The sequence below is a fragment of the Oncorhynchus nerka genome, linkage group LG21 (assembly GCF_034236695.1).
Source record: "Oncorhynchus nerka isolate Pitt River linkage group LG21, Oner_Uvic_2.0, whole genome shotgun sequence".
NCBI classification, from domain to species: Eukaryota; Metazoa; Chordata; class Actinopteri; order Salmoniformes; family Salmonidae; genus Oncorhynchus; species Oncorhynchus nerka.
Genome location: NC_088416.1, coordinates 24,407,212 through 24,435,180, shown reverse-complemented (window position 1 = coordinate 24,435,180; position 27,969 = coordinate 24,407,212). Strand labels below are relative to the sequence as shown.

Genomic DNA, 27,969 nt, shown 5'->3' with positions numbered 1-27,969 from the left:
AGTAAAAATATAAATCATAAGAAACAAGGTTTTGAAGTGTCTGTCCTAAATCTAGGAGATATTCGTGCTGGTCACCTTCAGATGAGTCCCGTGACACTTGTTCACAAGAGTCTCGTGTGTGTGTGTGTGTGTGTGTGTGTGTGTGTGTGTGTGTGTGTGTGTGTGTGTGTGTGTGTGTGTGTGTGTGTGTGTGTGTGTGTGTGTGTGTGTGTGTGTTGATACGCCAGATAGAAAGTGTTGAAAGCATATACATTCCTGGCACCTCCAGGAAAATGCAGCTCCCTCTCCCTGTGCTCCATCTTTATTTTTAGAGGCTGGAGGCTGATGAGAGAGAGAAGGAGAGAGAGGAGAGAGAAACAGTATCAAAAGTGGAAGAAGAAGTGAGGAGTGAGAGAGAGGGGAAAGTGAGAGCAAAGCAGAGAGAGAGAGAGAGAGAGAGAGAGAGAGAAAGCATCAAAAGTGGAAGGAAGGAGTGAGGAGTCAGGGTAAGAGAGCAGAAAGGGAGAAGGAGAGAGGGAGGGAGTGTGTGTTGGCTCCTCACTGGCTCAGAGGGAGTGTAGTGTGGTAGAAAGTAATGTGATGAGAGCCATTCTGAGTGAGACAGAGAGGGAGAGGGGACAGCGTGGGGCTCCCTCCTCCCCCTATTCGTAACCACGCCAACCAGAGGAGGGGAGGAGGAGAGAGGAGGAGGAGAGGGGAGGAGGAGGGGAGGATGAGGGGAGGATGAGTGGAGGGGGGGGCTCCACTCTTACTGCCATATAAAAAGCCAAGTCTGAGAATCCGTCACCACAAACACACCACACGTACGCACGCGGACTCTATGACTACCCTCTCCGTCTCTCTTTCTCACACTCACTCTCTGTTCGTCCTCTTACCATTCCTCTTGTTTCTCTCTAACACTCATCCTCCTGAGTGTTCCTTCCTTTACATCCTCTTTCTTTCTCCTTTTTCATGCCAAGAGTTTGGGACTAAATTCTGTATGTCGGCTCGTGTGTGCTCCCTATGTGCGTCAGTGTGCACGCTGGTGAGCGAGAGTGTACGGGAACTACCTCTGTGTGAGTGAAAGCAGCGAGGCGTATCAGTGAGTGTATGTGGGTCTCTCTCTTACCCTCACACACTCACCGCTCCTCCTCCTACTCTACTTGGGATCCCCGTGTCCCTTTCCTCGGTGGCAGGCTCCCCACACCCAGCAGTCACCATTTCCGCCCCAGGGAGAGCCACGCTGGCAGCACAGCCCCTTCCCCGACTCAGCATCGGGAGGAAGACCCTGGTGGCGGCTGCCGTCGGGGTCATGCTGGTCCTGGTGCTGGTGGTCCTCATCCCCGTCCTGGTCAGCTCCGTGGGCACCGACACCAGCCACTTTGAAATGCTGGGTACCTGCCGCATGGTGTGTGACCCCTACCTGAACAAGGGCACAACGGCCAGCAGCACCAGCTCCAGTGGCATCCAGGCAGAAGCCGAGGCCCTCAGCGACAACAGCAACATGCCCTCCACACTGGTGCAGGGACCCCAGGGCAAGCAAGGCAGGCCAGGTAAACCTGGACTCCCGGGACCACCTGGAGAGCCAGGGCCACCGGGGCCAGTGGGACCCCCTGGAGATCGAGGGTCTGGAGGGAGGACTGGGATTTTGGGGTTGGGGGGGAACGGAGCTATCAGCACGGCCACCTACAGCACAGTGCCCCGGGTGGCCTTTTACGCAGGGCTTAAGAACCCCCATGAAGGCTATGAGATCCTCAAGTTTGACGACGTGGTCACCAACTTGGGAAACAACTACGACGGCATCTCAGGCAAGTTCATCTGCAGCATCCCTGGCACCTACTTCTTCATCTACCATGTGCTGATGAGAGGTGGGGATGGGACCAGTATGTGGGCAGACCTCTGCAAAAATGAACAGGTGAGTCAATTCACTTCTCCAAGTTTAACTTGTCCAAGTCTTATACTGCTCAGTCACTCAGCATAGAGGGATCTTACACATTGTACCACTCACTGCTTACAGCTCTTTTTAATTAGCACTCCAATGGTTTCTCTGCTACAGACTCAGGTTCCTTCTAAACTACAGATATCTCACCTTATGCCTTGCTACTCTGTTGTGCTCTCTCTCCCTCCCCCTCTCTCTTTCTATCGCTCGGTGTCACCTGATGTCACTGTGGTAACTTGGTTGGTGGAAATTTAATCGGAGCTTCACAATCAAATTGCCCTGAAACCGCGTTATAATACAGAGGCTCTATTTCCGAAGAAACGGAAGGCTGGTGGGTAGCGGAAGCATCTGTCGTGCGTTCCCAAGACCCCCCCTGAGCGAGCAGATGACGGTCACACAGCTGTGGCACCAAACGCGCCCAGAGAGAATGATGTGTAATCTGGCGCGCGTCCCCCCATTGCATAAATACACACTGACATTGCCCGCATCCCTCAAATCAAAGGACAGACAGTTACCCCCGAAGTCCATGTCACTTTCTACTGGTTTCAAAATTGATAAGTTTGCCATATAATACTGGTGTAATTGTTTATTTAACTTGGAATGTTAAATAAGGTGAAAAAAGTGTATGTGCCTGATTTATGGAAGCATCTCTATTTGTCAGTTAGGACTAGCGCTATTTAATAATCTTTACGCAATTGTAATAAATAATTTATCTTTTCAGAAATAAGATATTAACCAGTCATTTCGGATCGTATTACTTTCGCATTTATGCTTGTGTAAACTAAATTGATTAGACAGGGAAAGTACATTAAATAAGTGGAGTCACAGGAGTGGTGTGAAAGCGCACTATAGAAGATGCAGCTTTTAGTCAACCGGCAGATTTTTTAAGAATAAAAAAAAAATCCCAGACAGTGGCTATCATTATTATTGCGAAAAGTTGAATTGTGAACCAATAACGGTCTGCTTCTCTGTGCTCGATACATCTGTGAACTGCAGCAAGTCGGCAAGTGATGCGTTCAGACACAAATTACATTGTGCTATATTTAACTGTCGAGTTCACATATTTAATTACATGTAATCTAACGTTGTACTCCTGGAGAGACTCAACAAGACCGCAATTATCCGAACGTCTCGTGCGTAAAACAAGAGGATGACAATTAGTCTACTTATCCGTCACAGTGTGCACAGACTGGGAAATGTAAGTCTTGCTTATTATTTCGGTTGTATATAGTTGATAAAACAAGGGAATATTTGCGTGACATCCGCTTGAAATAAATATAATTTGCATGATGTATTCTCTTTTTTTTTTCTTTTTTTTACGCATCACTTGACGGGTCTGGAGATTTATTGCGCCCTGGGGGTGCTCTCAGGTACCTCGAGTGTGTGCGACTCGAGAACTCTCGCGTCCAGCACAGGCGGCAACGTCTAAAGCGCAGGAGAGTATAAGATAAAGAGAAATATATATATATATATATATATATTTTTTTTACCGTCAAGTCATTTGCAATATGCATCGAGGCAATCATAAATTATACTACAGCTTCAGCGCGCATCAAACATTTTGTGATTGAATATCCTCTTATTATTGGTTCATGACCACTAGCTTATAGGGTAAATGTCACATCACTCTTTTAGATGACATATTACAGCTCCATTAGCCTATAGTGTATAATTCAAATCCTCACAATTATCTTTCATTAAGCCCCATGCAATGTTTTTCAATGCCTAACAGCATGGTCTCCAACATATTGCTTTGTTAATTAGACTTTTGAGTTACTTTGTTTAATGTTAATTAGGCTACGTTTATTTATTTTTCTAGGTCTAAACTGTTGCTCCCGGTGTTTCTGCAGAACATTCGATTATAAACCCAAGGTATATCTGTTTGACTTATTACCCTGATATTACAGCACTTAAGGTTTACATGATATTTTATAATGGAATTAAACGTTAATATGTAGTACACATAGTGTACTGTAAATGTATTTGTCATCATGACTGAATTACAACCTGTCTTAGTTGGCCAGTTTCAACATGTTTAAAGTAGACTTAATCTGTAAGGTTACCTTGTAGGCCTATTTGCTAACGCAGAGGTTAGGGTTTTGGGGGTTGAGCTCAACACAACATCATGCCATTTCTGTTGAGCACATGCTTCCCTGCTATATTTGTTTTGCCTAACACTTGTACACATAATATAATCGATTATTTCACAATTCACAGTCGGTTGCAATCCGATTCATGCGCAGGCAACTCCTGCCTTCGACTCAAGACTTATGTGGACTTGCAGCTATATGTTACATTTAGATGGGGATCTCCAAAGAATCAACTGTTGTCAGTATAGGTCAGAGAGAGAACATCCTCATTCTTTAAAAAGAAAGAAATAGGGAACACTTTCTTTCATAAAGGCATATAGATTTCTAGCAACTATAAAACACAATCTCAATTGAAATCTATGTAGGCCTTAGGGTATGTCTGGCAGCATTATTCATCTAATGTAAAACATATTGTTGTCAAATATAGGATAGGAGACAGATATGTTGATCAAGTCTTTATTTGTTGTGCAATGCTCTTCATATGTTGCCATATAGAAATATCCATCCCATGGTCATAGAAGGGTTGTTTTAATTGGTTAATTCTATTGTCCAACCACTTGAATTGGCCATTGCTCACTTTTACAATTACAGAGAAAATATGACTGAAATGGAAAGAAAGGACACAGACACACTGAGTGTACAAATCATTAAGAACAACTGCTCTTTCCACAACAAAGACTGACCAGGTGAATCCAGATGAAAGATATGAACCCTTGAAGTTACTTGTTAAATCCACTTCAACCAGTGTAGATGGGGTGGAGGAGACGGGTTAAAGAAGGATTTTAAGGCCTTGAGACAGTTGGAACATGGCTTGTGTATGTGGGCCACTCAGAGGGTGAATTGGCAAGATAAAGTATCAAATCAAATCAAATGTTATTGGTCACATACACATGTTTAACAGATGTTATTGCCAGTGTAGCGAAATGTTTGTGCCTCTAGTTCCCGACAGTGCAGCAATATCTAAAATGTAATCTAACAATTCCACCTCAACTACCTAATACACACACATCTAAGTAAAGGAATGGAGTAAGAATATATACATATAAATATATGGATGAGCAATGACCGAGCGTCATCGGCAAGATGCAATAGATGGTATAAAATACAGTACGTACATGAGATGAGTACTACAAGATATGTACACATTATTAAAGTGACGTTATTGAAGTGCCTTTGAACAGGGCATGGTAGTAGGTGCCAGGCACACCGGTTTGTGTCAAGAACTGCAACGCTGCTGGGTTTTTCACGCTCAACAGTTTCCCATGTGTATCAGGAACGGTCTTCCACCCAAAGGACATCCAGCCAAATTGACACAACTGTTGGAAGCTGTGGGAAGCGCTGGAGTCAACATGGGCCAGCATCCCTCTGAGGCTGTTCTGAGGGCAAATGATTCTATATTAGCAAGGTGTCCATAATGTTTTGTACACTCAGTGTGTAATTGTAAAGAGTGCTGGGTCTGGTCTTTGTGACCAGTGAGGTCAGAGCTCTCCATCATCCACTAACATTGTGATATGAAGGCACTGTTACCAGAGCAACGGGCCCTTGTGGAGATGGGCAATATTTCAGAAAGATAAATACAATTTCTGGGCATATCTGTTGGCGGTTCAGTGTGGTGTTTCTGATCTTGTGTCTGTTGGACAGATACTGAGAGTGTGTCCTCGTGGGGAAGGCCTATTTTCCGCGGCTGCTTTTGACATATCACCCCTGAGGCACCTGGAGGCTTCAGCCATGGAATACTAATGTAACATTGTAGGAAGATAATGCATGTGAGGGGTTCAACATAAAGGTCGGGGTAAATGTCAGTAACAATCTATCTAATGTACTGTACATTTTGTGCAATACTTTTTATAGACTAGGCTACTTTCTATTTTCATCCAAAATTGTGTTTTGGTGTGCTGGTGATATATGAATTGAAACGTGATAAGATCACTGAACTGGACTGGAATAAGAAGTGATGAATGAAGTGAAATCCATTTCTGCCGTGTTAGAGAGTGTCGACATGATAAAGCATGGCGGGCAAGAAATCAAAGAGACCAAAAAAAGTGACAGTTTGCTTGCTATTTTCCAAGTCTCACTATGGCTCCCTGAGTTCAACTCCTTTGACCGATCCAAGCTGACAAACTTCTCACCCAGCAAACCCAAGGAGAGGGGAGTTGGCGGCTACATGAAGGGCCTCTCCTCTATATATAATGTCTCACTCCACCATAATGTTTATGGGGGTGTAAAAGTGTTGATACATAATAGGCGAACATATGTTCCTATAAAGCACCTTCTGTTCCCGCTTCATTGTGTTCCTAAGGGGAGGGAGGGGAAGTACTTACGTTAGACACAGGCAACAGACATCTCCAGAGACTGGGGTAATGTTTATGAAGTGGTAACTGCCTGGCTAATGAAACATCTCTCTCTCTCTCTGAATAGCTTAGAAGGGGATGTAGCTTACACTCACTATAACCAGAGAATCTTGCTAGAAAGGTTTTTCCTTGTGTGAGCCTGTGGGTCTGTCTGTGGGTCTGGTGTGGAGGTGAGACCCCAGTGTGTCTGTCTGTGTAAGTTACTGTGAATGGTTATAAATGTGGGGTAACTCGTGCTGTGTCATTGATGAAGTGGCCACGGGCAGGCTGATGGTCGTAGAGCAGCGCTGTCTGGGCCGGAGCATTCCTCTGCTCATTTAAGGCCGAGAGAAGCTGTGTAGGGACTAGGAGGCTGGGGAGGACTGGGAATAGCAGACAATGACAGTATTTTATCATCCTTTGGCCTTGGTGCATCATGAAACTGCAGGTTCTCAGGCCCGAGCACTGCAGTTGTTCTGCACCCTATATCTCCACACCTTGCTGTTTTTTTATTTATCTCCCTCTCCTTCTTCCCTCTCCCTCTTTTGGTTCTGTGGGTTGCATTAGGAGAGTGTCAACATTGTCCCCAGCACCTTGACACATTTCAAGCTACACCAAAGAGTTAGCTCCTCTTGGTAAGCAGGCAAATGCGATTCTATTTTCAGCCCGGTGCACTTCATCTGCTCTCCAAGTTCCCTCTCCACTCCTCTCCTCTCTCCTTGGCTTCTTATTTCTGACGTTCTTTTACTCGCTTGACAACTATCTCCAACCAATCCCAATCTTCTCAGACGGATGTGTCAGAGTCTCGATTCCCTGAGTTGGAGGCACCCTGGGAGACGAGGCAAGTGACAGTAAAGACAAATCCATTGCCACGCTACTACAAATGGAGAAATAAAAAACACAAAATAGGGAGGTTCTATCATGCCAAAGAGCCTTTCTAATCGTAGTTTAGAACCTTGAACCAGATCCAGGATGTGTTTGTGCTCCTCCTCGGTTCCTTTCTTAATATTCTTATTAATCCGCAGAACCGTTTCAGAGTTAATTAAAAGCAATGACGTGAGCGTCACTCTCTCAGGAGGGCCCTGTGTGAATAATCACTCTGTCTCCTTCTTTAATAAGCTCCAGCGTCCTCCGAGCAGCGCATATGGCTCTTCCCCAACAATTACTGCTCCCTGCTTCCCACCATGCACGCGCGCACGCAACAACACACACCTGCCCCCCCCCCCCCCCCCCCCACTGTGTACTGACCTCTACATCTCCTTGCTCTGTTCTAGCCATCCAAGGTGACCTCCCAGAAGTGCACAGTTCACACCCATCCCTTTATTGACAATTCAATATCAATATGTGTCTTGATTATTATTGGAGACATAAAGTTTGGCTCTTGGAGGTTAACTTCAGGAATATTGTTTTGCTTAGAAAGCAAAAACGCACTTGAAAGATTCTGGACTGTAGTATAGAAACGAGGGGAAATCTTGGCACAGTCCGTCACTGGCTCCTTTGAATTGATGTATCCAAGTAGACACACGGTGCTGTGAAGTGAAGTACTGCGATCATCTTCACAGACTGGTTTATTTACTTGTTTATTTGGATCCCCATTTTAGCTTTTGCAGAGACAACAGCTACTCTTCCGGAGGATCCGCAAAAAGACACAGAACATGACAAGTAACACAACACTTATTCACTGATAGAATAGGACAGTCACACACATTTTTAACACAAAGATACACAAACAATGCAACACAGTGTGTTTGTGTGTGCGTGTTTGTTTGTTTTCATTTGTGTGTCCACTCACAGTCCCCACCATTCAATGAGATTAGATTTTTTTAAGGTAATTTTGTTATTTGCTTGAGTAATTGGAGTTGGAAGGGAGTTCTATGTGATCATGGCTCGGTATAGTAATGTGCTTTGCAGTGAATTCATTTTGGACTTGGGGACTGTGAAGAGACCCCTTGGTGACATGTCTTGTGGGGTACATATGGGTGTCTGAGCTGAATGTTATTTGATTATGCAGACAATCAGGAATTTTCATCACAGTAATATTTCTCATAAAAACTAGGAGAAGCAGTTCATCTCTCGTCAACCCTCAACCACTAAAGACTGGAATGCACCGTCTTCACCAGACGGCTAGCACGCACCTCAGGACGAGTATGGAGAGCTGACTCAGGTGACATCAAACCGAGGACACGCTCCGTAGGGCGAATATCGTGCCTCATGCACCAACACAGCAGCTCTCTCATAGCTCTCCCCTCCAATCTCCCCATCAACTCCTTCACTGTCTCTGCTTCGCTCCCTTCGCTCCCCTCCAAGTTCACCCCGACTGGCTCTGATTCCATCCTTGGCTCCGCCGACCGTCCCGTGTGCCCCACCCCATTTTTGGGGGGAGGGGGGGCTGCCTCTCCTGGCTACGCTGCTTGGTCCTTTGGTGGTGGGTAGTTCTGTCACGGCTGTCGAAAGAAGTGGACCAAAGTCCACAGCGTGGTGAGCGTACATTTTCCTTTTATTAAAAATGTTGCAAACAAAACAACAAACGAAGAAACAACTGTGAAGCTCACAGGGATTTAATGCCACTAACAAAAGTCAACTACCCACAAATACAACAGGGAAAGAAGGCTGCCTAAGTATGATTCCCAATCAGAGACAACGATGTCCCTGATTGAGAACCATACCCGGCCAAAACAAAGAAATACAAAAACATAGAAAATAGAACATAGAATGCCCACCCAAATCACACATTAACCAAACCAAAATAGATACATAAAAATGATCTCTCAGGTCAGGGCGTGACACTGTATCACTATACTGAGTGTTGCCGTTTGTAAAACGATGTATTTGTTTTTTTTTGGAACCTTTGTTCATGTTTTTTCGGTGCCCCCATACTACACAACAAGGACGAGGAAGTGATTGTGTTTGGGGTAAGTTTCTCAAAAACATGTGAAATCATACGAAAGGTGTCTGGACCCTTCTATAGCATTTTACATCAAAATGTTTGATTTGGTTGCAAAACATGAAAAGTATATTTTACAGGCAAGTTGCGCTGCTCTGTTTTGTGCCAGCTGCAGCTTTTCTAGGTCTTTCTTTGCTGCATTTGATCATATTACCGGACAGTAATCAAGATAAGATATGACCAGAGCCTGAACAACTAGTACAGTTGATTCATCCACAGACATAGTCATTTTAGCTTTGTATAAGACCAGCAGCAAATATTTGGAAAAAATAGAGAAGAGTAATGGCCCAAGGCAACTGTCCTGAGGGACACCACACTGTATATATCTGATGTTAGAGAAGCTTCCATTGAAGAACACTCTCTGGGTTCAATTGGATAAATAACTCTCCAACCATGTGATGGCAAGTGATATAAAGCCGTAGCAAGTGAGTTTCTTCAATAGCAATTTATGATCAATTACATCAAATACTGCACTGAAATCTAACAATAAAGCTCCAACTAGAATTTATTATCCATTTATTTTAACCAATCATCTGTCATCTGAGTCAGTACAGTACAAGTTGAATTTCATTGTGTTTGGTCAAACACAATATTCCCCATCAGTTTACCAAGAACAGGCAGTAAACTGGTTGGGTGGCTGTTAGAGCCAGAAAAGGGTGCTTTACTGTTTTTAGGCAGTGGAATTACTTCATCACAGTAATATTTCTCATAAAAACTAGGAGAAGCAGTTCATCTCTCGTCAACCCTCAACCACTAAAGACTGGAATGCACCGTCTTCACCAGACGGCTAGCACGCACCTCAGGACGAGTATGGAGAGCTGACTCAGGTGACATCAAACCGAGGACACGCTCCGTAGGGCGAATATCGTGCCTCATGCACCAACACAGCAGCTCTCTCATAGCTCTCCCCTCCAATCTCCCCATCAACTCCTTCACTGTCTCTGCTTCGCTCCCTTCGCTCCCCTCCAAGTTCACCCCGACTGGCTCTGATTCCATCCTTGGCTCCGCCTGACCGTCCCGTGTGCCCCTCCCCCATTTTTGGGGGGAGGGGGGGCTGCCTCTCCTGGCTACGCTGCTTGGTCCTTTGGTGGTGGGTAGTTCTGTCACGGCTGTCGAAAGAAGTGGACCAAAGTGGAATTACTTTAGCTTCCTTCCATGCCTGTGGAGACACACTCCTTTAGGCCTTGGTTCAAGATAAAGAAAATGGGGGTTGCAATACAGTCTGCTACCATTCTCAATAGTGTCCCATCAAGGTTGTCTATACCTGGCGGTTATTGATGCACAACAATAGTTCTTGCCATGATATCATTTAAGATACTCAAGAGTATTTTTCCATTGTGTTTTATGTAATTTATCTTGGTTTGGTAATATCATTTCTTATTTTTGTAGTCACCAAATGTCTCAATGTACAGTATGTCAACCAATCAGCTGAGCAGCCTGACTTGTTTGCCACCGCTTTTGCATAATTTATTTGAACCGTACACTTTTTTAATTCCTTGTTAAGCCAGAGGGCTCTAACAGTTGTCACAGTTAATTTCCGAACAGGTGCATGCTTGTCAGCAATTAGCATGAATACTTTTACAAATACTCCCATTGCTGGATCTGGATTCATTTCCTCATACACATCTTCAAAAACCTGAGTCCTGAGAAACCTGAGAAAACATTTGGTATGATCTCTTATAAATGACACGGATTCCAAAGTTCTTGTATTTATTTTCGGTAATACCAATTACCCCACTGAAGACATTCTTTTAAAAAGTATACTTAGTCATAATAAACTTTATATGGGCAAAAAAAAAAATCATGGAATAAAAAGGAGAGTTTTACATCTTAGTCTGAGGAGTGTTTGTATTAACTCGCTACCCAAGGCTTTTACTTGCTACATACAGTACAGTTAAATGGACTAAAGAGGAACAATGGGTGCATATTGAAGATACGCATGCTCATCCATCAATATTTTATGTAAGAACACTTTAACAATATGGAAGAAAATTAATCAATATCACTCCCTAAAAACACAACCCTATTGAACAATCCTTGGATAGCTTTTCAGAATTCACAGATAAATTCTTCCACATTAAAAACTAAAGGCATAGAAACCGTAAATTACTTGGTAACAGGAAATACATTTATTTCCATGATAGAATTCAAAAGCAATATTGGACTGAACAATGTAGATTTTCAAATGAAATCTTTTGGCCATCAGAGCAACCTTGAGGGAATCTTATTTGAGTCAGAAAAGGATGTTCATATGATAGGTAAGATATACAAAACCTTGCAGAGAGCATATCCAACTGACAATCTCTTAGAAGAAAATATAAACTATTGGAACCAAGACTTAAAAAGAACTGATGTTGGCACAAGATGGAGGGAATGTTGGAGCATAACTAACCAAATTAAAGTTAACGACAATGTATGTTTAATCCGGTATAAACAAACGTATAGAATGTATTATGGAAGAGACATTCTTTTTTTTTTTTTTTTTTTACAGCACAACGGCAGAGTCATGTCTTAAGTGTAAAACTAACAATGACTCAATAATCTCTGGGAATGCTATAAAGTCCAAAAGTTATGGGCGAGATAAAAAGTTGTCTGTCAAAAGTATTGAGACACCCAATGGGCTGGACGATTCTCATCACTCATCTTGAAAAAACGGATACAAAAAACGTGGAAATTCATGTGTCAATTAACATAATGGAAAAATTGAATGATTTATTATTGAAATAGAATGGTCGAGGAGAATAAATTGGTACAATTTAAGGCAAACAATCATTCAGGCACTAGGCAAGGGGGTGTGAGCATGTGGGTCTGGGCAGATGAGATGTAGTCGTTGTCTGTAAGTTGTTGTTCGTATTTGTATGTTTGTATTTGGTGTGAAAAATACTAAATAAAATGAACAAAAATGTATTATAAAAAATGTCATATCTAAATGACTTTAGGCCCAACCTTGGGCACTTTGGCTTTGTTATTGCCACAATGTTATGGTCACTGCAGCCACTGGGAACTGATACAGCGTTGCATCAAAGCTCTGCAGCATTAGTGAAGATATAATCAATACAAGTGGATGTCACAGATCCAACACTATTATGTGTGTAAAAAGTATTATCCAAAGCAACATTTAGAAAATGTCTTTGTATTTCCCCCTAGAGGGCTGTTGGAAATACAATACTGTGTGAATAAAGCTGTTACCTGCGTGTAATTTCCCAACTTATCAACATGCATCTCAGTGGTTCCTTCTTCATGTCTCTGGGGGTTTCTGATGCTCTGGTGCACATCAACACAAGACTGTTTAGCCTATTGCTGTGTATCCAGGTGTGACCCATGCAGTGTGTTTAGCATGGCAATCTATACACAGCAAATTGAACAAACATGAACCATCTGGATCCGAATCTGGCATGTTATATTAGTGTCTGTCTTGATTAATGAAACCTGTTTGAAAATTTGGTGGAAAAAATCTGCTTTTTCCCGTAATTATCAAATGATTCAATTCACAAAATGTTTGGTTTAGATTTAGATGCACTATTGTAAAGTGGCTGTTCCACTGGATGTCTTAAGGTGAACGCACCAATTTGTAAGTCGCTCTGGATAAGAGCGTCTGCTAAATGACTTAAATGTTAAATGTTAAATGTAAAATACACAATCATGCATTGCATTCATTTACTTTGTAGCATCTATTATTTCAGAACAGTCTCGACCTTGAATCAATATATATCTGTGGTAACAATTTATTTAAAGGTACACATATTAGCCACTTATTTGTGGTTTATAAGTATGTATATAATGATCTTATTTATTATGTCATATTAACCACTTATTATTCAAAGTCATGTATTACTGGCCAATCATTAACAACATCATTATTAGCAATAATAAAGGCACATTAACATTTAATAAAGAGCAAGTAACACAAGAAACAGACTCTTAATAAGCTGTCTTAATGTTGAACTGATAAGGGGATTGTACCTCAATCTGTGTCCCCTATTTTAACTATCCATAAATGACCTCATTGGACAGAAAGGGGCACAACTCTGTTCATATATGCCATACAGCCAACATTCTAGTCATTTGATGTAAAAAGAAAAAATTAAATGAGCAACTAAACTTCAATATATACTTCCATATATGGATGTTGCATGATATAATGTGAATGGCAAAAGGGGGCGCACCTCCCCACACACATGAGCACAACCATAATAATGTTTACCTGAAACTAATTGTTTACATCAATTGTTAAAATCAGACTTGAATGTTGGTTATTTGACATATATCAATCAATTGATGATGTCATCAAACTACACAACTCCTCAGTTTCAGGCTAACATTATATGATTTTGCTCAAAGGTGTGGGGAGGTGTGACCCTTTGTAATTCATAATACAGCCTTATCCAACCAATTGATACATATCATTTTACATTTTACATTTAAGTCATTTAGCAGACGCTCTTATCCAGAGCGACTTACAAATTGGTGCGTTCACCTTATGACATCATATATGGAAATACTGTATGTACTGTATAAAAATTTAGTAATTTTGACTAGAATGTTGGCTGTATGGCATATATGAACATAGTTGTGCCCCTTTCTGTCCAATGAGGTAATTTATGGATAGTTAAAATAGGGGACACAGATTGAGGTACAATCCCCTTATCAGTTCAACATTAAGACAGCTTATTAAGAGTCTGTTTCTTGTCTTACTTGCTCTTTATTAAATGTTAATATGCCTTTATTATTGCTAATAATGATGTTATTAAGGATTGTCCAGTAATACATGACTTATAATGTTTGAATTAGAAAATACTTCATTAAGGCCTAATATATGGCTAATAAGACCTCATTAAGGCCTTATAAGCTACTTATATACACACATAAACTAAATTAGTTGCTAATATGTGTTGCTAGTATCTTTGGGATAGGTTTGGGTTTTATAGCACTGAGACTGAGGGGCCGCTGTTCATCTCTGTATGTCTTCAGGAACAGAGAGCCTCTGTCTAGAGTAGACGGAGGTGTCTGGGGCAGGGAAAGGCGAGCTGCCCTAGGCCCTTGGTATCGATCCCACCATGTGCGTGCGTGTGTGTCTGTCTGTGTGCGTGCATTCATGCATGTGCCTGCGTGTGTGTAATCCGTTCCCACTCTGACAGACCCGGCATGTAGTCTATGACCCTCACTCTATAATCAGCTGGAGGGGTAGCAGAGGCGGCCCTCTGGCCTTGATTTGCTGTGTAATTGGACATCGGATTTGACACTCTGCCGAGTGGAACATTAGAAGCAGCCTAATTAGGTGCGGTAGGACTATTAAATGAAGATTTGCCCATGTTGTTAAGAAATACCACACACATTGGAAATGTCAAGATGACACCCGGCTGTCATCGCCAACCGACGGAAGAAAATCTATCACTTATCGTAAAAGTTTCCCAACGGAAAGCAAACACAATCGCCATACTACTACTTCTCTCCAACGCCATCTCTTCTTCAGCCTCTCTGTGGTCTTGTCCCTCTAAATAGCAGAGCAGCGGCCAGACCTCGCTAGGACTTCATCTCCACTGTCATCTCCGATTGAATAGTTGATGAATAAGTGCTGTAACATCCCCATACCTTGAAACACAGGAGCGTATGGTCTAAAAATAGCCTCTGGGTTTCCGTCTGGAGATGACTGACCCCTGCATGACATTTGGTGTTGACTCACAAGGCTCCTTCGTTATAATGAGAGCACATACGGGGGACGGGAAAGCACCCATCGGCCTGTCCTTATGTAAACATCTCTCTGTAAGCCCTGACATCTCGCCATCACCCAATTCAATCCATTCTGATAACCCCCAACCCCCTCTCTCACAGCACAGGGAACCCTCATGTCAATGGCTCCAAAGTGACTCACGATCAGATGGCTAAGTTACTGCATGTGCCTAACAAGGTGGCTCTCCCCTCTAAATATGAATATGGGAGATATCACCAGTGAGATATAAACAATCCATCCAGCCAGAAATGATGAATAGGGCACTTCATGAAAAATGCATGTGGCAGCAAAACGTCTGAACCTGCCTCTCCTTCAAGACTATTAGCACTTTCTGCCTAAGCTGTGCCTCGTTAGGGAGGTTTCTCACACTGCAAAACGCTCCTCTCAATATCCCACAATACTTTGTGGTGCATTTCAAACAATAACTGTTTTTAAAAATTCATAGCGACTAAAATAAACTTGCCTTATGTTGTGCAAGGGTTCAACGTGTCGCCAGATTCTACCCTAAAAACACTGTGGTACCAAGATGCAGGGAGTGAGTGGGGATTGAGACTGAGCAGTGCTGAAAGTTGAGCATTTCTCACAGTATCTGACTGACAAGAGTGAGTCACAAACAGACAAGGGTGGCTAGGACACACGTAGGTCAGAGTTGACGCTTCCCCTCTGCCTCTCTCTGTTTCTCCTCTCCTCCTCCTCCCCTTTCCCAGTGATAAGTCTGTGCCAATACATCGGCATCACAACAAGCCCGAGGATTTTACAGCCCCATCGTTATCACTGTTGCCCCATCCATCGCCTCTGTGTATTGTCATGTCATTATCCTCCCGAGTGGTCGTTGTTACTAACCGATAGGACACAGAACTGTAATACATAATGCATTTCCGTGATGACAGGCTTTGATTTGACTTGACACCCAGTGGGAGAGACACTTGGCATTATATAAACAATTGTATAAACTGTGGAGAGGTGCATGCGACGAAAGGAATTCACGTTACCAGGAAAAAAGGCCCCGAAGGTACAAACAGAACAGATGCGGTGATTAATGCACAAAGCCTTACTCTCCTTCTCCTTGACAGATGGTGGCTCTCCCGTGCCATCTCCTTCTCTCAACAACTGATCATGTATTTAATCAGGTTCCTACCACAAATACACCAATAACACAAAAGAGGAATGGAAGTTTTTGACACCATGACAACCTTGCTCAGAACAACATCTGACACCAAAAAATCTGTTGGGCAACGGTCTTTTGACTAGGGAGATATGTGTGCGTGAGTGTGTGTTGGTGGTGTGGGTTAGGAGATGTGACAGGGTTGTGACAAGGTGGCTAAGCTGCCATCAGGCATGCGGCTCACGGTTGGGTGTTCAAACCCAATTAGGTGGCGGTACACTTGGATTTAGAAAGAGGCGAGCGAAGTTTAAAGAATGGAAGCTTAACGGTGAGTCAACAAGTCCCTGCCAGAGAAACGTTAGAAGCTGTCCTCCATCCAGACATGTCCTTGTCACTCCAACTGGAGAGAACAGATCAGTGTCCAAGAGTGTCCAAGAAAGGGACTGTTACTGACACCAGCAAACAGCTCGGCCAACAAGGTCCTATTCCAGTACAATATTTCAATGGGTTGTTTGGATCTTTTGTATTGGCAATAGAGACAACAACACAACACCAGACATTTCAGCTGTTCGCTATAGGACAATGCAAAATGCCATCGCAACTCAACATGATTCCCAACTCTGTAAGACTAATCAGCTTTAGCAGAGGACAGTGAATATGCAAAAAGCTGTCGTCTCTTCATCTCAGAGGCCTATTATAGGTACGAGTGCTGTCATTATTGATAAACTCCACATTCATATTCAAATGTTTTCAGAATGCGAGCGGAGCCAAGTGGAGTGGTATTCACTGTGGAGTCTGTGGGGGGGGGGCATTATCTATTAGGCTGAAGCAGCCCAGCCTCAGCCCTCAGCTCCCATCTCTCTCTAGTGGTCCAGTACCACGCAGAGCATTATTCAATCAGAGGCATCACAGGGACAATGTGACGGATGCTAACACGCTTCAGCAGCTACGGCTGGGGGGAGACGAGACAACGTCAGACGACTCTGGGGCCATTTGCATTCGCTGCGGTAGGCTAGGCTGGCCTGGGCGCTTATGCTTTGATTTGTTGTGTCAAAAGTTCCACGTCGTATTCTATTTTGAGGCCATGCTCTGCCAGTTGCCGTTTTGTTCTCTCTTTCCATCTCGCTGCTTCTCTTGCTCACTCCCGCTTTCCCTCTCTTTCTCTCTCGCGTTCCAAAGTCTAACCTATGGCTTGCGCTTCCAGCTTGTGAGTTGTTCAGAGTATAGTGTGAGGGTAAATTATGTGGCTTCTCTGTCATTGTGTACAACAGCAACTGAGTGAAAGAAATAGAGAATGAACAATGAATTGAGCAATGAATGACAGCTTCAATCTCAACAATGTAATACGACTACAGCGTGGTCAGATTCTTTGTGATCAACCGTTGCTGAGAACAAATGCATCGGATTTCTAATAGCTTCAGGATAGTCCTTGGCCAGTTGACTTCCTTCACTTTCTAACGCAAGGAGTTGAAGCGAGTCATATCACACACCTCTGACATCAGAGGTCCCAGAGTTCAATCTGAAGGCAATAAGATAAATATTTGAAGAAGTTTCATCAATATCCCCATAGACAGATCCAGCCAAGCCCCTGTCCGGCACCAAGCAGCAACCTTCTAATAAGAGCGTGTTGACTTTGTGTGCTCAGGGCGAATCATCTCATATTAATATAAACTGGACGACTGCTGCTACAGATCAGGATAGAGGCTTTGTTTGCACATCGATATGAGCCTTGCGAGATTTAATCAGGAAGGTAAACAAATGAAAAAAAAAAAAATCTCAAAGATGCGTATAGTACAATGTGCCATGAATAAACCTGCACCTTTAAGGCTGGCTTCAGCATAACTGTTTGGCATAGTCCTTCATAGCATTACCCAGAGTACTTCACCTTGAAAGTACTCTCAGATATGGCAAAGATCTCCATGCAAGCTGGAATTTCTTAGCTACAGACAACTGTTACTGAACATTCCTCTTATTCTGGCTGAGGATAATCTAAGGCGTCTGGCATGATGTGTCTCAAACAGCCACAATTACTTTCTTCCTCTGTTGTGAGAAGAGTGGAACAGACAAGAGGGAGATACACTAAGGAGAAGGCTTCATGAAATCACTGAGATTTCTCAGATTCTCATTATCGTGACTGTCTGAGGGTCAGCAGGGTGCTTCATACCCAGCTGTCAAAGAAGTAGGCTGATTCCAAAGGACTGGCAAGACTTCCAAGATGCCTGAATGTGATGAAAGCGATGAGGCACTGATGTCAGTGGATAAAATGCTGCTCTATGTGAAATATTGTATTATCGTATTGTCTCCACGGTGAAGAAGTTAAGCTTTTCCGTCTGTCACAAGACCTGCTAAAGAGAAGGGATGACAGGCACATGAGGTGTTAGCAGTGGATGTGTGCCCTATCAATGTTGAAAATGATCTTGCAGTTGGCATTCTTCTAAAAATCCAATCACATTTTATTGGTCACATGCGCCAAATGTAACAGGTGTAGACTTTACCGTGAAATGCTTACTTACAAGCCCATTCAGAGTTATGTAGAGTTAGAAAGGATATAGTAACACAATAAAATAACAATAAGGAGGCTATATACAAGGAGTACCAGTACCGAGTCAATGGACAGGGTAACGAGGTTGTCACGTCCTGACCTTAGTTCCTTTTTTATGTCTCTGTTTTAGTTTGGTCAGGGCGTGAGTTGGGGGTGGGCATTCTATGTTTTTGTTCTAGGTTTTGTATTTCTGTTTTTGGCCTGGTATGGTTCCCAATCAGAGGCAGCTGTCGATCGTTGTTCTCTGATTGAGAACCATACTTAGGTAGCCTGTTTTCCCACTATGATTTGTGGGTAGTTTTTTGTTGCACCTTGCAGAACTGTTCGTTTGTCGTTTTTGTTCCAGTATTCATCTTTATTAAACGGATGACGAATACGTACCACGCTGCACTTTGATCCTCTTCTCCTTCTCCCGACAACAATCGTTACAGAGGTAGTTGATGAAGTTGAGGTATTCTCAACTCTTCTTCGCATGCCCTTTGAGAAGCTTTCCATTTCTCTCTCACGCAGTACTAGTCTTTCACAGCTTCTAAAGACTTTCATAGACCTCCTTTGGAATACTGGACAAAAGTTTTCCCAGCTTTAATGGGGACAAAAATATGACCATGTTTTTTTCATATTGGTTGATTTCTTAAAGCCTTTAGAGGACTCATTAATACTTTCTCTGACAGATGTCGTTATGCTCATGATGACGGGACGTTTTCAGTCAATTTTGTGATCTATTGATCATGCCTTGTCACTCACACCATAGCGTAGCTTAGACAGGTTTTTAAACACAGTGTGTCAAACCAATACATGTATCTCTCAAAACACTTTGTTCCGCACTGACTAGGGACTGACTCAAACGCTGTTATTTGATTTAATTTCAATAGACTGCTTCAATGTCCCTGCCTCTTGCTTGTAGTGACTCACAGCCTATCACAGGTATTCGGCATGAGTTCCCTTAGCCTATCACAGGTATTCAGCATGAGTTCCCTTAGCCCACATATGTCAGAGTCAAGGCCCGCGGGCCACATCCGGCCCGCAAGAAGGTTTTTTACGGCCCCTGGGATGATCTTGATTTATTATTAGAACCGGCCCGCAGCAAGCCGGCAGCCCGCAGATCTTTTACACGCACCAATACTACATTTCCCACAATGCAAAGGTGACGCACCGAGCAGTAGGCTGCTTCATTTCAATATTTATTGGCACAGCAGTCGTCAGCATCACAGTAAAATTAACTTTCAGATACCCATCAAAAATGGCAAAACGGAAGGTGGATACTGAGAACCGGGGTTTCAAACAAGGTGGGAGTCGGAGTATATGTTCACGAAGGTAGCTGGAAAACCTGTGTGTCTTCTGTGTGGAGAAAGTGTGGCGGTACTGAAAGAGTATAATCTGAGACGACATTATGAAACGAAACACGCGGACAAAAACAAGAATATGGACATGGAACAAAGGCTACAAAAGGCAGAGGAATTAAAAACGAGGCCTCAAATCTCGACAGGCTCTGTTCAAAAAAGCCAAATCACAAGGCCAGGCTGCTGTCAAGGCCAGTTTTATTTTGGCAGAAGAGATCGCTAAATCAGCCCGGCCATTTACGGAGGATTTCATCAAAAACTGCATGATTAAAGTTTGTGACGAAGTTTGCCCAGAAAAAGGCAACTCTTTTTAAATGTGAGTCTGAGCAGAAACACCATTGCCGAGAGAGTAGACCAGTTGTCCATCAATCTAAAAGAGCAGCTTGTGAAAAAGGGAAAAGATTTTATTGCATATTCCTTGGCTGTGGATGAGAGCACCGACATTTCTGATATTGCCCAGTTGTCAATTTTCATCCGCGGAGTGGACTCCAACCTAAGCGTGACAGAGGAGTTTTGGCTTTACGTCCTATGCATGGCACAACTACGGGGCATGATTTGTATGAAGAGGTGTCAAGATGTGTAAATGAGATGGAGCTGCCTTGGGAAAAACTCGTGGGTTTGACAACCGACGGAGCACCTGCGATGTGTGGACACAGGAGCGGACTGGTGGCGAAGATACGGGAAAAGATGCAAGAGGAAAACGCGACAGGTGAGCTGACAGCTTATCATTGTATCATACACCAGGAAGCGTTGTGCGGTAAAGCCTTGAAAATGGAGCATGTAATGAGCATCATCACGCGCACAGTTAACTTTATCAGAGCCAAAGGTTTGAATCACCGCCAGTTCAAGGCATTTCTGACGGAGTTAGAAACGGAGCATGGTGATTTGCCTTATCACACAGAGGTGCGATGGCTAAGCCAGGGAAAGGTGCTTCAAAGATGTTTCGAGCTTCGTGAGGAGATTTGTCTGTTCTTGGACAGCAAAGGGAAAGACACAACACAACTCCGAGACGAAATGTTTCTGTGTGAAATGGCTTTTCTGTGTGACATTACGAGTCATCTGAATGCAATAAACTTGCAGCTGCAGGGTCGGGATCGTGTCATCTCTGATATGTACAGTACAGTGAAGGCATTTAAAACCAAACTGACTCTGTGGGAGACGCAGATGCGGAAAGAAAATTTGAGCCACTTTCCCAGCTGCCAGACCATGAAAGAGAAGCTCTCTACCAGTGCGTTCCCGAGCACACAGTTGGCTGATAAAATAGGTATGCTTGCCGCTGACTTTCGACGCCGATTTGCTGACTTTGAAGCACAAAAAAGCAGGTTGGAACTGCTCGGTAACCCATTTGCTGTTGACGTGGAAAGCTCACCACCAAACCTCCAAATGGAGTTGATTGACCTCCAATGCAATGATGCACTGAGGGCAAAATATGCGGCAGTGGGTGCTGCGGAGTTCGCCCGTTTCCTCCCGGCACAATGCCCCAGCTGCGCATCCAGGCTGCTCAAACGTTGTCTATGTTTGGCAGCACATACCTGTGTGAACAACTGTTTTCTTTGATGAACCTGAACAAAACATCACACAGAAGTCGACTTACTGCTGAACACCTCCACTCAATTCTGAGGATTTCTTCAGCTCAGAGCCTTACCCCGAACATTGATGAACTTGTGGAAAAGATGGGACACCACCAAGTATCACCCTCAACCTCAAACAAGTGAACATTACTGTGCAATCACATATTTAGAGTTTTTACTCAGTTCAAGTTTAAAAGTTAAAATTTAATATTTGTTTTCACTGCATGTTACTTCTCCTTAAACAAAGTGTTGTTTTTGATTAATAGATTTTTGCACTTTATTTTTTGTATTTCAATCCAATTATATTTTAAAAATATTTCAGTTGAGTGGATGATAGAAAATTGCTATTATTGTTTTTTCTTTGAAGTAAATTTAGCCCCTTTTTGCTAAAATAGAAAATATAGTCTACTGATGGTGCCTTGAATACCGGTTTCTTTCATTTAATGTTCATGTTATGGGGATATTTATATAAAGGAAATTTGTCTTTTGTGTCTGTTGAAAATTAAAGATTACTGACAGAGCCATAAGAAAATATTGCTTTATTTATCTGATCATATTGTAATATATTTGTTAGGTTTTCAGTAGGTTCAATTAGGTTCACTAGACTATATGCGTCATTTAAAAATTTTTCAATGAACATTCGAACAGTCCGGCCCTCGTCTTGTAGCTGATTTTTTTATTTGGCCCTCCGTCCATTTGACTTTGACACCCTGCAGCCTATCCTATCACATGAGTTATTAGCCTATCACAGGTATTGAGTTCCCTTAGCCTATCACAGGTATTCGGCATGAGTTCCCTTAGCCTATCACAGGTATTCGGCATGAGTTCCTTAGCCTATCACAGGTATTCGGCATGAGTTCCCTTAGCCTATCACAGGTATTCGGCATGAGTTCCCTTAGCCTATCACAGGTATTCGGCATGAGTTCCCTTAGCCTATCACAGGTATTCGGCATGAGTTCCCTTAGCCTATCACAGGTATTCAGCATGAGTTCCCTTAGCCTATCACAGGTATTCGGCATGAGTTCCCTTAGCCTATCACAGGTATTCGGCATGAGTTCCCTTAGCCTATCACAGGTATTCGGCATGAGTTCCCTTAGCCTATCACAGGTATTCGGCATGAGTTCCCTTAGCCTATCACAGGTATTCGGCATGAGTTCCCTTAGCCTATCACAGGTATTCGGCATGAGTTCCCTTAGCCTATCACAGGTATTCGGCATGAGTTCCCTTAGCCTATCACAGGTATTCGGCATGAGTTCCCTTAGCCTATCACAGGTATTCGGCATGAGTTCCCTTAGCCTATCACAGGTATTCGGCATGAGTTCCCTTAGCCTATCACAGGTATTCGGCATGAGTTCCCTTAGCCTATCACAGGTATTCGGCATGAGTTCCTTAGCCTATCACAGGTATTCGGCATGAGTTCCCTTAGCCTATCACAGGTATTCGGCATGAGTTCCCTTAGCCTATCACAGGTATTCGGCATGAGTTCCCTTAGCCTATCACAGGTATTCGGCATGAGTTCCCTTAGCCTATCACAGGTATTCGGCATGAGTTCCCTTAGCCTATCACAGGTATTCAGCATGAGTTCCCTTAGCCTATCACAGGTATTCAGCATGAGTTCCCTTAGCCTATCACAGGTATTCAGCATGAGTTCCCTTAGCCTATCACAGGTATTCAGCATGAGTTCCCTTAGCCTATCACAGGTATTCAGCATGAGTTCCCTTAGCCTATCACAGGTATTCGGCATGAGTTCCCTTAGCCTATCACAGGTATTCAGCATGAGTTCCCTTAGCCTATCACAGGTATTCAGCATGAGTTCCCTTAGCCTATCACAGGTATTCGGCATGAGTTCCCTTAGCCTATCACAGGTATTCGGCATGAGTTCCCTTAGCCTATCACAGGTATTCAGCATGAGTTCCCTTAGCCTATCACAGGTATTCGGCATGAGTTCCCTTAGCCTATCACAGGTATTCGGCATGAGTTCCCTTAGCCTATCACAGGTATTCGGCATGAGTTCCCTTAGCCTATCACAGGTATTCGGCATGAGTTCCCTTAGCCTATCACAGGTATTCAGCATGAGTTCCCTTAGCCTATCACAGGTATTCAGCATGAGTTCCCTTAGCCTATCACAGGTATTCAGCATGAGTTCCCTTAGCCTATCACAGGTATTCAGCATGAGTTCCCTTAGCCTATCACAGGTATTCAGCATGAGTTCCCTTAGCCTATCACAGGTATTCAGCATGAGTTCCCTTAGCCTATCACAGGTATTCAGCATGAGTTCCCTTTGCTTCCATTGAATTAGCTTTCATTGCATTTTCACAACGTGCATATTATGTTTCTCCAATTAAAATGGCAGAGTCATGTCAGATATTTTTTGATGAATTTATCTTTGTATAGGCTACCTTGTAGTAAAACATTTAAAGACTGACATTACAGGACATAATGCATACAGTTAACGATCTGTTCTCACGACTTGGAAAAGATAAAACAAACAAAGACATTTTATCTGACACTCTTATCCAGAACAACATTCAGTAGATACCATATTGGTCCCCATGGGAATCAAACCCACAGCCCTGGCGTTGCAAGCACCACGCTCTACCAACTGAGCCACACGGGACCCTCATAATTACAGCAGTAGTAGAGGGAGGGAAGTGAAATACATAGATTCATTAGACAGCAAGTCTCCCACCGTCTCTCTCTACTCCTCCACCCATCCCTCTGATCTCCCACTCTCCCCTAACCCTGGCACACAGACAATCACTGACAGGTCTACAGGGTTAAACCCATCAGTGTGTTGTTGCAGGAGGTCTGTGCCAGCCCCTTGGCCCTCAGATGTGTCAATAAATCCATTGTGTGTGGCCCCTGGTTAAACGGGCCAATTAATTGTCCCATCTTATCCCCGCCACCTGCTCAGCCAGGCTGCCGGGCGGCACACCAGCTCTGGGACCCTGCCCATACTTTAGATTCAGATCCAGAAGCTTTTTAGAGAAGAAATGCACGGGGAAAATAGTAGTTTGATTGAGTTTATGACAGCTGTGTTCTTCATTGGGCAGATTATAAAAGATCCTTAGCTACAGACAATATCCGGGTTTATGGCAACTAAATGTATATCTCAGATGCTTTGGTCCTCCAAAATGTATGGTGCTGATGCTATTTATTTAGGCCCTTATCTTTCTGTGCTTGTGTACTGGTGATGTGTCAGTGCAGTGCAATACTGCCGCACTTCAGTTTCTTTTTTGTAAAACTCTACATGAATGGTCAATGGTTAGCTTTGAAAACTATTTATTTATGTCTCACACACACACACACACACACACACACACACACACACACACACACACACACACACACACACACACACACACACACACACACACACACACACACACACAGTTATTACTGTCAGGGCACCCGTATCTCACTACAGCCCACGCTGTTCTCCCAGGAGAGTGGTTAACATTTCAGATGGAAGCTTAATTAGCCAGGACCAGAGGTCAGGGAGATCCAGCTCCAAAACGCTCAGACTGCCAAGCAGCCTGGCAATACCATACTCACCACATAGGCTACGGCCAACATAAATGTAATTGCTGTGGTAGTGTTACAGTAATGTATTCATTAAATCACACGTACACCATATCTTACTTTCACAGTATTCTCTCATTCACTAAAGAATAAGGATTTATTTTTCACTTTCTTCTAAGTTGATGTGAGGTGGGTGTCCTTGATGTATTTCACTGTAACTCCTCAGTAGTTCCCTCTAGACTCAGAAAAAAAGGGTTCCAGGTAGAAGCATGTTGGGTTCCATGTAGAACCCTTTCTACAGAGGGGGAACCAAATGGGTTCTACCTGGAACCAACAAAGGGTTCTCCTATGGGGACAGCCGAATTACCCTGTAGCCCTTTCCTGCAGTCAAATGACCTAGTGGCCTCATGGGTGGAATGTTATTCATATTGAGAAACATTACATAGAAAACAAACTGCAGAAAATCCGTTATTTCTACATCAAAAGGTTTTTGTTGTATTTCAGTCTTCTGTGACGTATATCATGTGTAATATTGGGATGCAAACTTTAAATGTAAGACTACCAAGACTACCAAGACTACCCTGATTTCGCCCACTGCAGTAAAAGCTTTTAATTAAGGTTCTAGATGGTACTTTTATATTTCTAAGTGTATAATAGAACCAGGTCACCAGGAGAGTGAGACCCGTTGTTGGGTTTCTTAGAATGTCTACTCAGGTGGAGAACACTGAGCACCTGCTTTGAGCAGAGACAACAACCATCTGACCCAACACCCCAGCCCACCGCCTTCAATTCATGGCGGAACGTTCAATGACGAACCAATGACAGCCTAATTCAAATCATGTTGTGGTGTGTGATGCGCCAGAAGGCTCCTGACCCGTCACTTGTTCTTTTTGTGAACAAGGCTAAATCAAAGCATGACAACAGAAATGACTACCATTTCAGATCAAATGAGTGCAGTATGTTTCTCTAACCAGCACATCCTCTCTTTCCTCTCCTCTCTGTTCCAGGTGCGAGCCAGCGCCATCGCCCAGGACGCTGACCAGAACTATGACTACGCCTCCAATAGCGTCATCCTCCACCTAGACGCAGGCGACGAGGTCTACATCAAGCTGGACGGGGGCAAGGCTCACGGCGGCAACAACAACAAATACAGCACCTTCTCTGGGTTCATCCTCTACGCCGACTGAACCCACCCAGGTGCCACGTCCAGAGAGAGGAAGACAAGAAAGTAAGAGATTGAGAGAAAGAGTTCTAATGAGGGAAGGAGGGGGTTAAAAGCCAGAATGCTTTCTAGTTTCCTGGTTCTCTCCATCGTCACACCAACCTCTGCTTATAAAACACATCAGCCCCAAATCAAGGTTCTCCAGCTCAGCTCGGCCTGCCTGTCTGCCGTGCTGTGAGGGAGGGAGGGAGGGAGAACACGATGATAGGGGAGGGAGTAGTGGGGGGTGAAGCTTGGTAGAGAGAGGTGCCCTCCTCATCAGAATTCTAACCTGTCAGTTGCTCCTCGCTTTCTGAATATTTCTCCTCCTCAAACTGGAAAATAAACCAACTAACGCCAAGTGGATCCGGCCTCATCATCTTCTCTCCATAACAGTTGGCTATATGGACTCTGTTGACTGAAATTGTTGACTGAAATTGTCCTATCTTGTCGTTGTGTGCTTTTCCTTAGAATATCAGCATTTTACTTTTGTGAAAGATACTACTGCATCGTATATTTACACAAAAGAGGATATTAAAAAGATGTTTATCCCTAAAAAAAAAAAATGATTTTGAGGGAACGGTTTTGTGAGATGTTGATTGTGATTTCCGAAGCCTTTAGTTGAGAAACGGTAATGAAAAGGTGCCATTATGGTTTCTAAAGATGATTCTAATAATGATTTCGTGCATTTGACACCTGGCTATCACATGATGTTTGTTTATGTGTGATGTCAGCTGTGGGAACACAGACCTGGTTTGTGGCTGAATGTTATTCATGCAAGGCATGTTATACAGATACAACATGACATTTTCCCTCGTCCCATCCAACATATCTAGAGTCTCTATCCTTGCCCCTTGTCCCGTCTCTATACCCTTATCCAATTTGTCTATACAGGGCCAAAGTGGGTTGAGAATAGACTCAAATTAATATTAGATGTTCTAGTTATGTAGATATCCTTCACCACCAGAATCGTTCAATGAAGCCACATATTCCGATTCGGAGGTAACCTATTTTATAAAACAACAGTGTCCATTACTTCAGCTTCGTCCTCGAGCACTCTGCTGTGGTGAAGTAAAAAAATATCATGCAGACCAAGCAGAGCAAGGAGGGGGAGGGAGAGAGAGAGAGAGAGAGAGAGAGAGAGAGAGAGAGAGAGAGAGAGAGAGAAGTTTAATGGCGAGGCAGTTTTTCGGTTTCAGTGTCTGAGGCTTCACTGGATGTCATTAGCTGCATATTCACTGATACATACAAGCATTATGGTGATATTTACTCAACATGGCGGACTGACAGCTTGCTTTAGAATGAAATTGATTGGGTGAGTGAGTGACTTGGCTTCTTAGCATTGTGTGTGTGTGTGTGTGTGTGTGTGTGGGAGCGTGTGTGTGCGTGTGCGTGCGTGCGTGCGTGTGTGTGCGTGTTGGTGTATTTGAGTGTTTGCATCAGAGCATGCGCCGTGCCATTGCTACATTGTTGTTTTTCTGTTATTCTGTGCTACAGCCAATGACAGATATTTTACTCAGCAGACAATGAGATTTCATTACATAGGGAGGGGAGCCTCTGTAGAGATGATGAGAAGAACAAACAGTTTGTAAATGAAATCTATGCTATGTTTGTCTATCTAATTTTATCTTTTTGAATTGTTGAATACATTTAAATAATAAATGGGATTTTTGGA

At 43.2% G+C, this 27,969-nt stretch overlaps 1 protein-coding gene and 1 non-coding gene across 2 annotated transcripts; one reads left to right on the top strand and one right to left on the bottom strand.

The window, feature by feature from the left end:
- The first annotated feature begins 1,198 nt into the window (after positions 1 to 1,198).
- LOC115104138 (C1q-related factor-like) lies at positions 1,199 to 27,969 on the top strand. The gene is made up of 2 exons (XM_029625377.2): positions 1,199 to 1,894; positions 26,101 to 27,969. The coding sequence occupies exons 1-2, from the start codon at positions 1,292 to 1,294 to the stop codon at positions 26,278 to 26,280; spliced, it is 783 nt and encodes a 260-aa protein (XP_029481237.1). The 5' UTR covers positions 1,199 to 1,291; the 3' UTR covers positions 26,281 to 27,969.
- Positions 24,116 to 24,190, bottom strand: trnaa-ugc (transfer RNA alanine (anticodon UGC)). Its single transcript has one exon. It is a non-coding gene; the product is annotated as a tRNA-Ala (tRNA).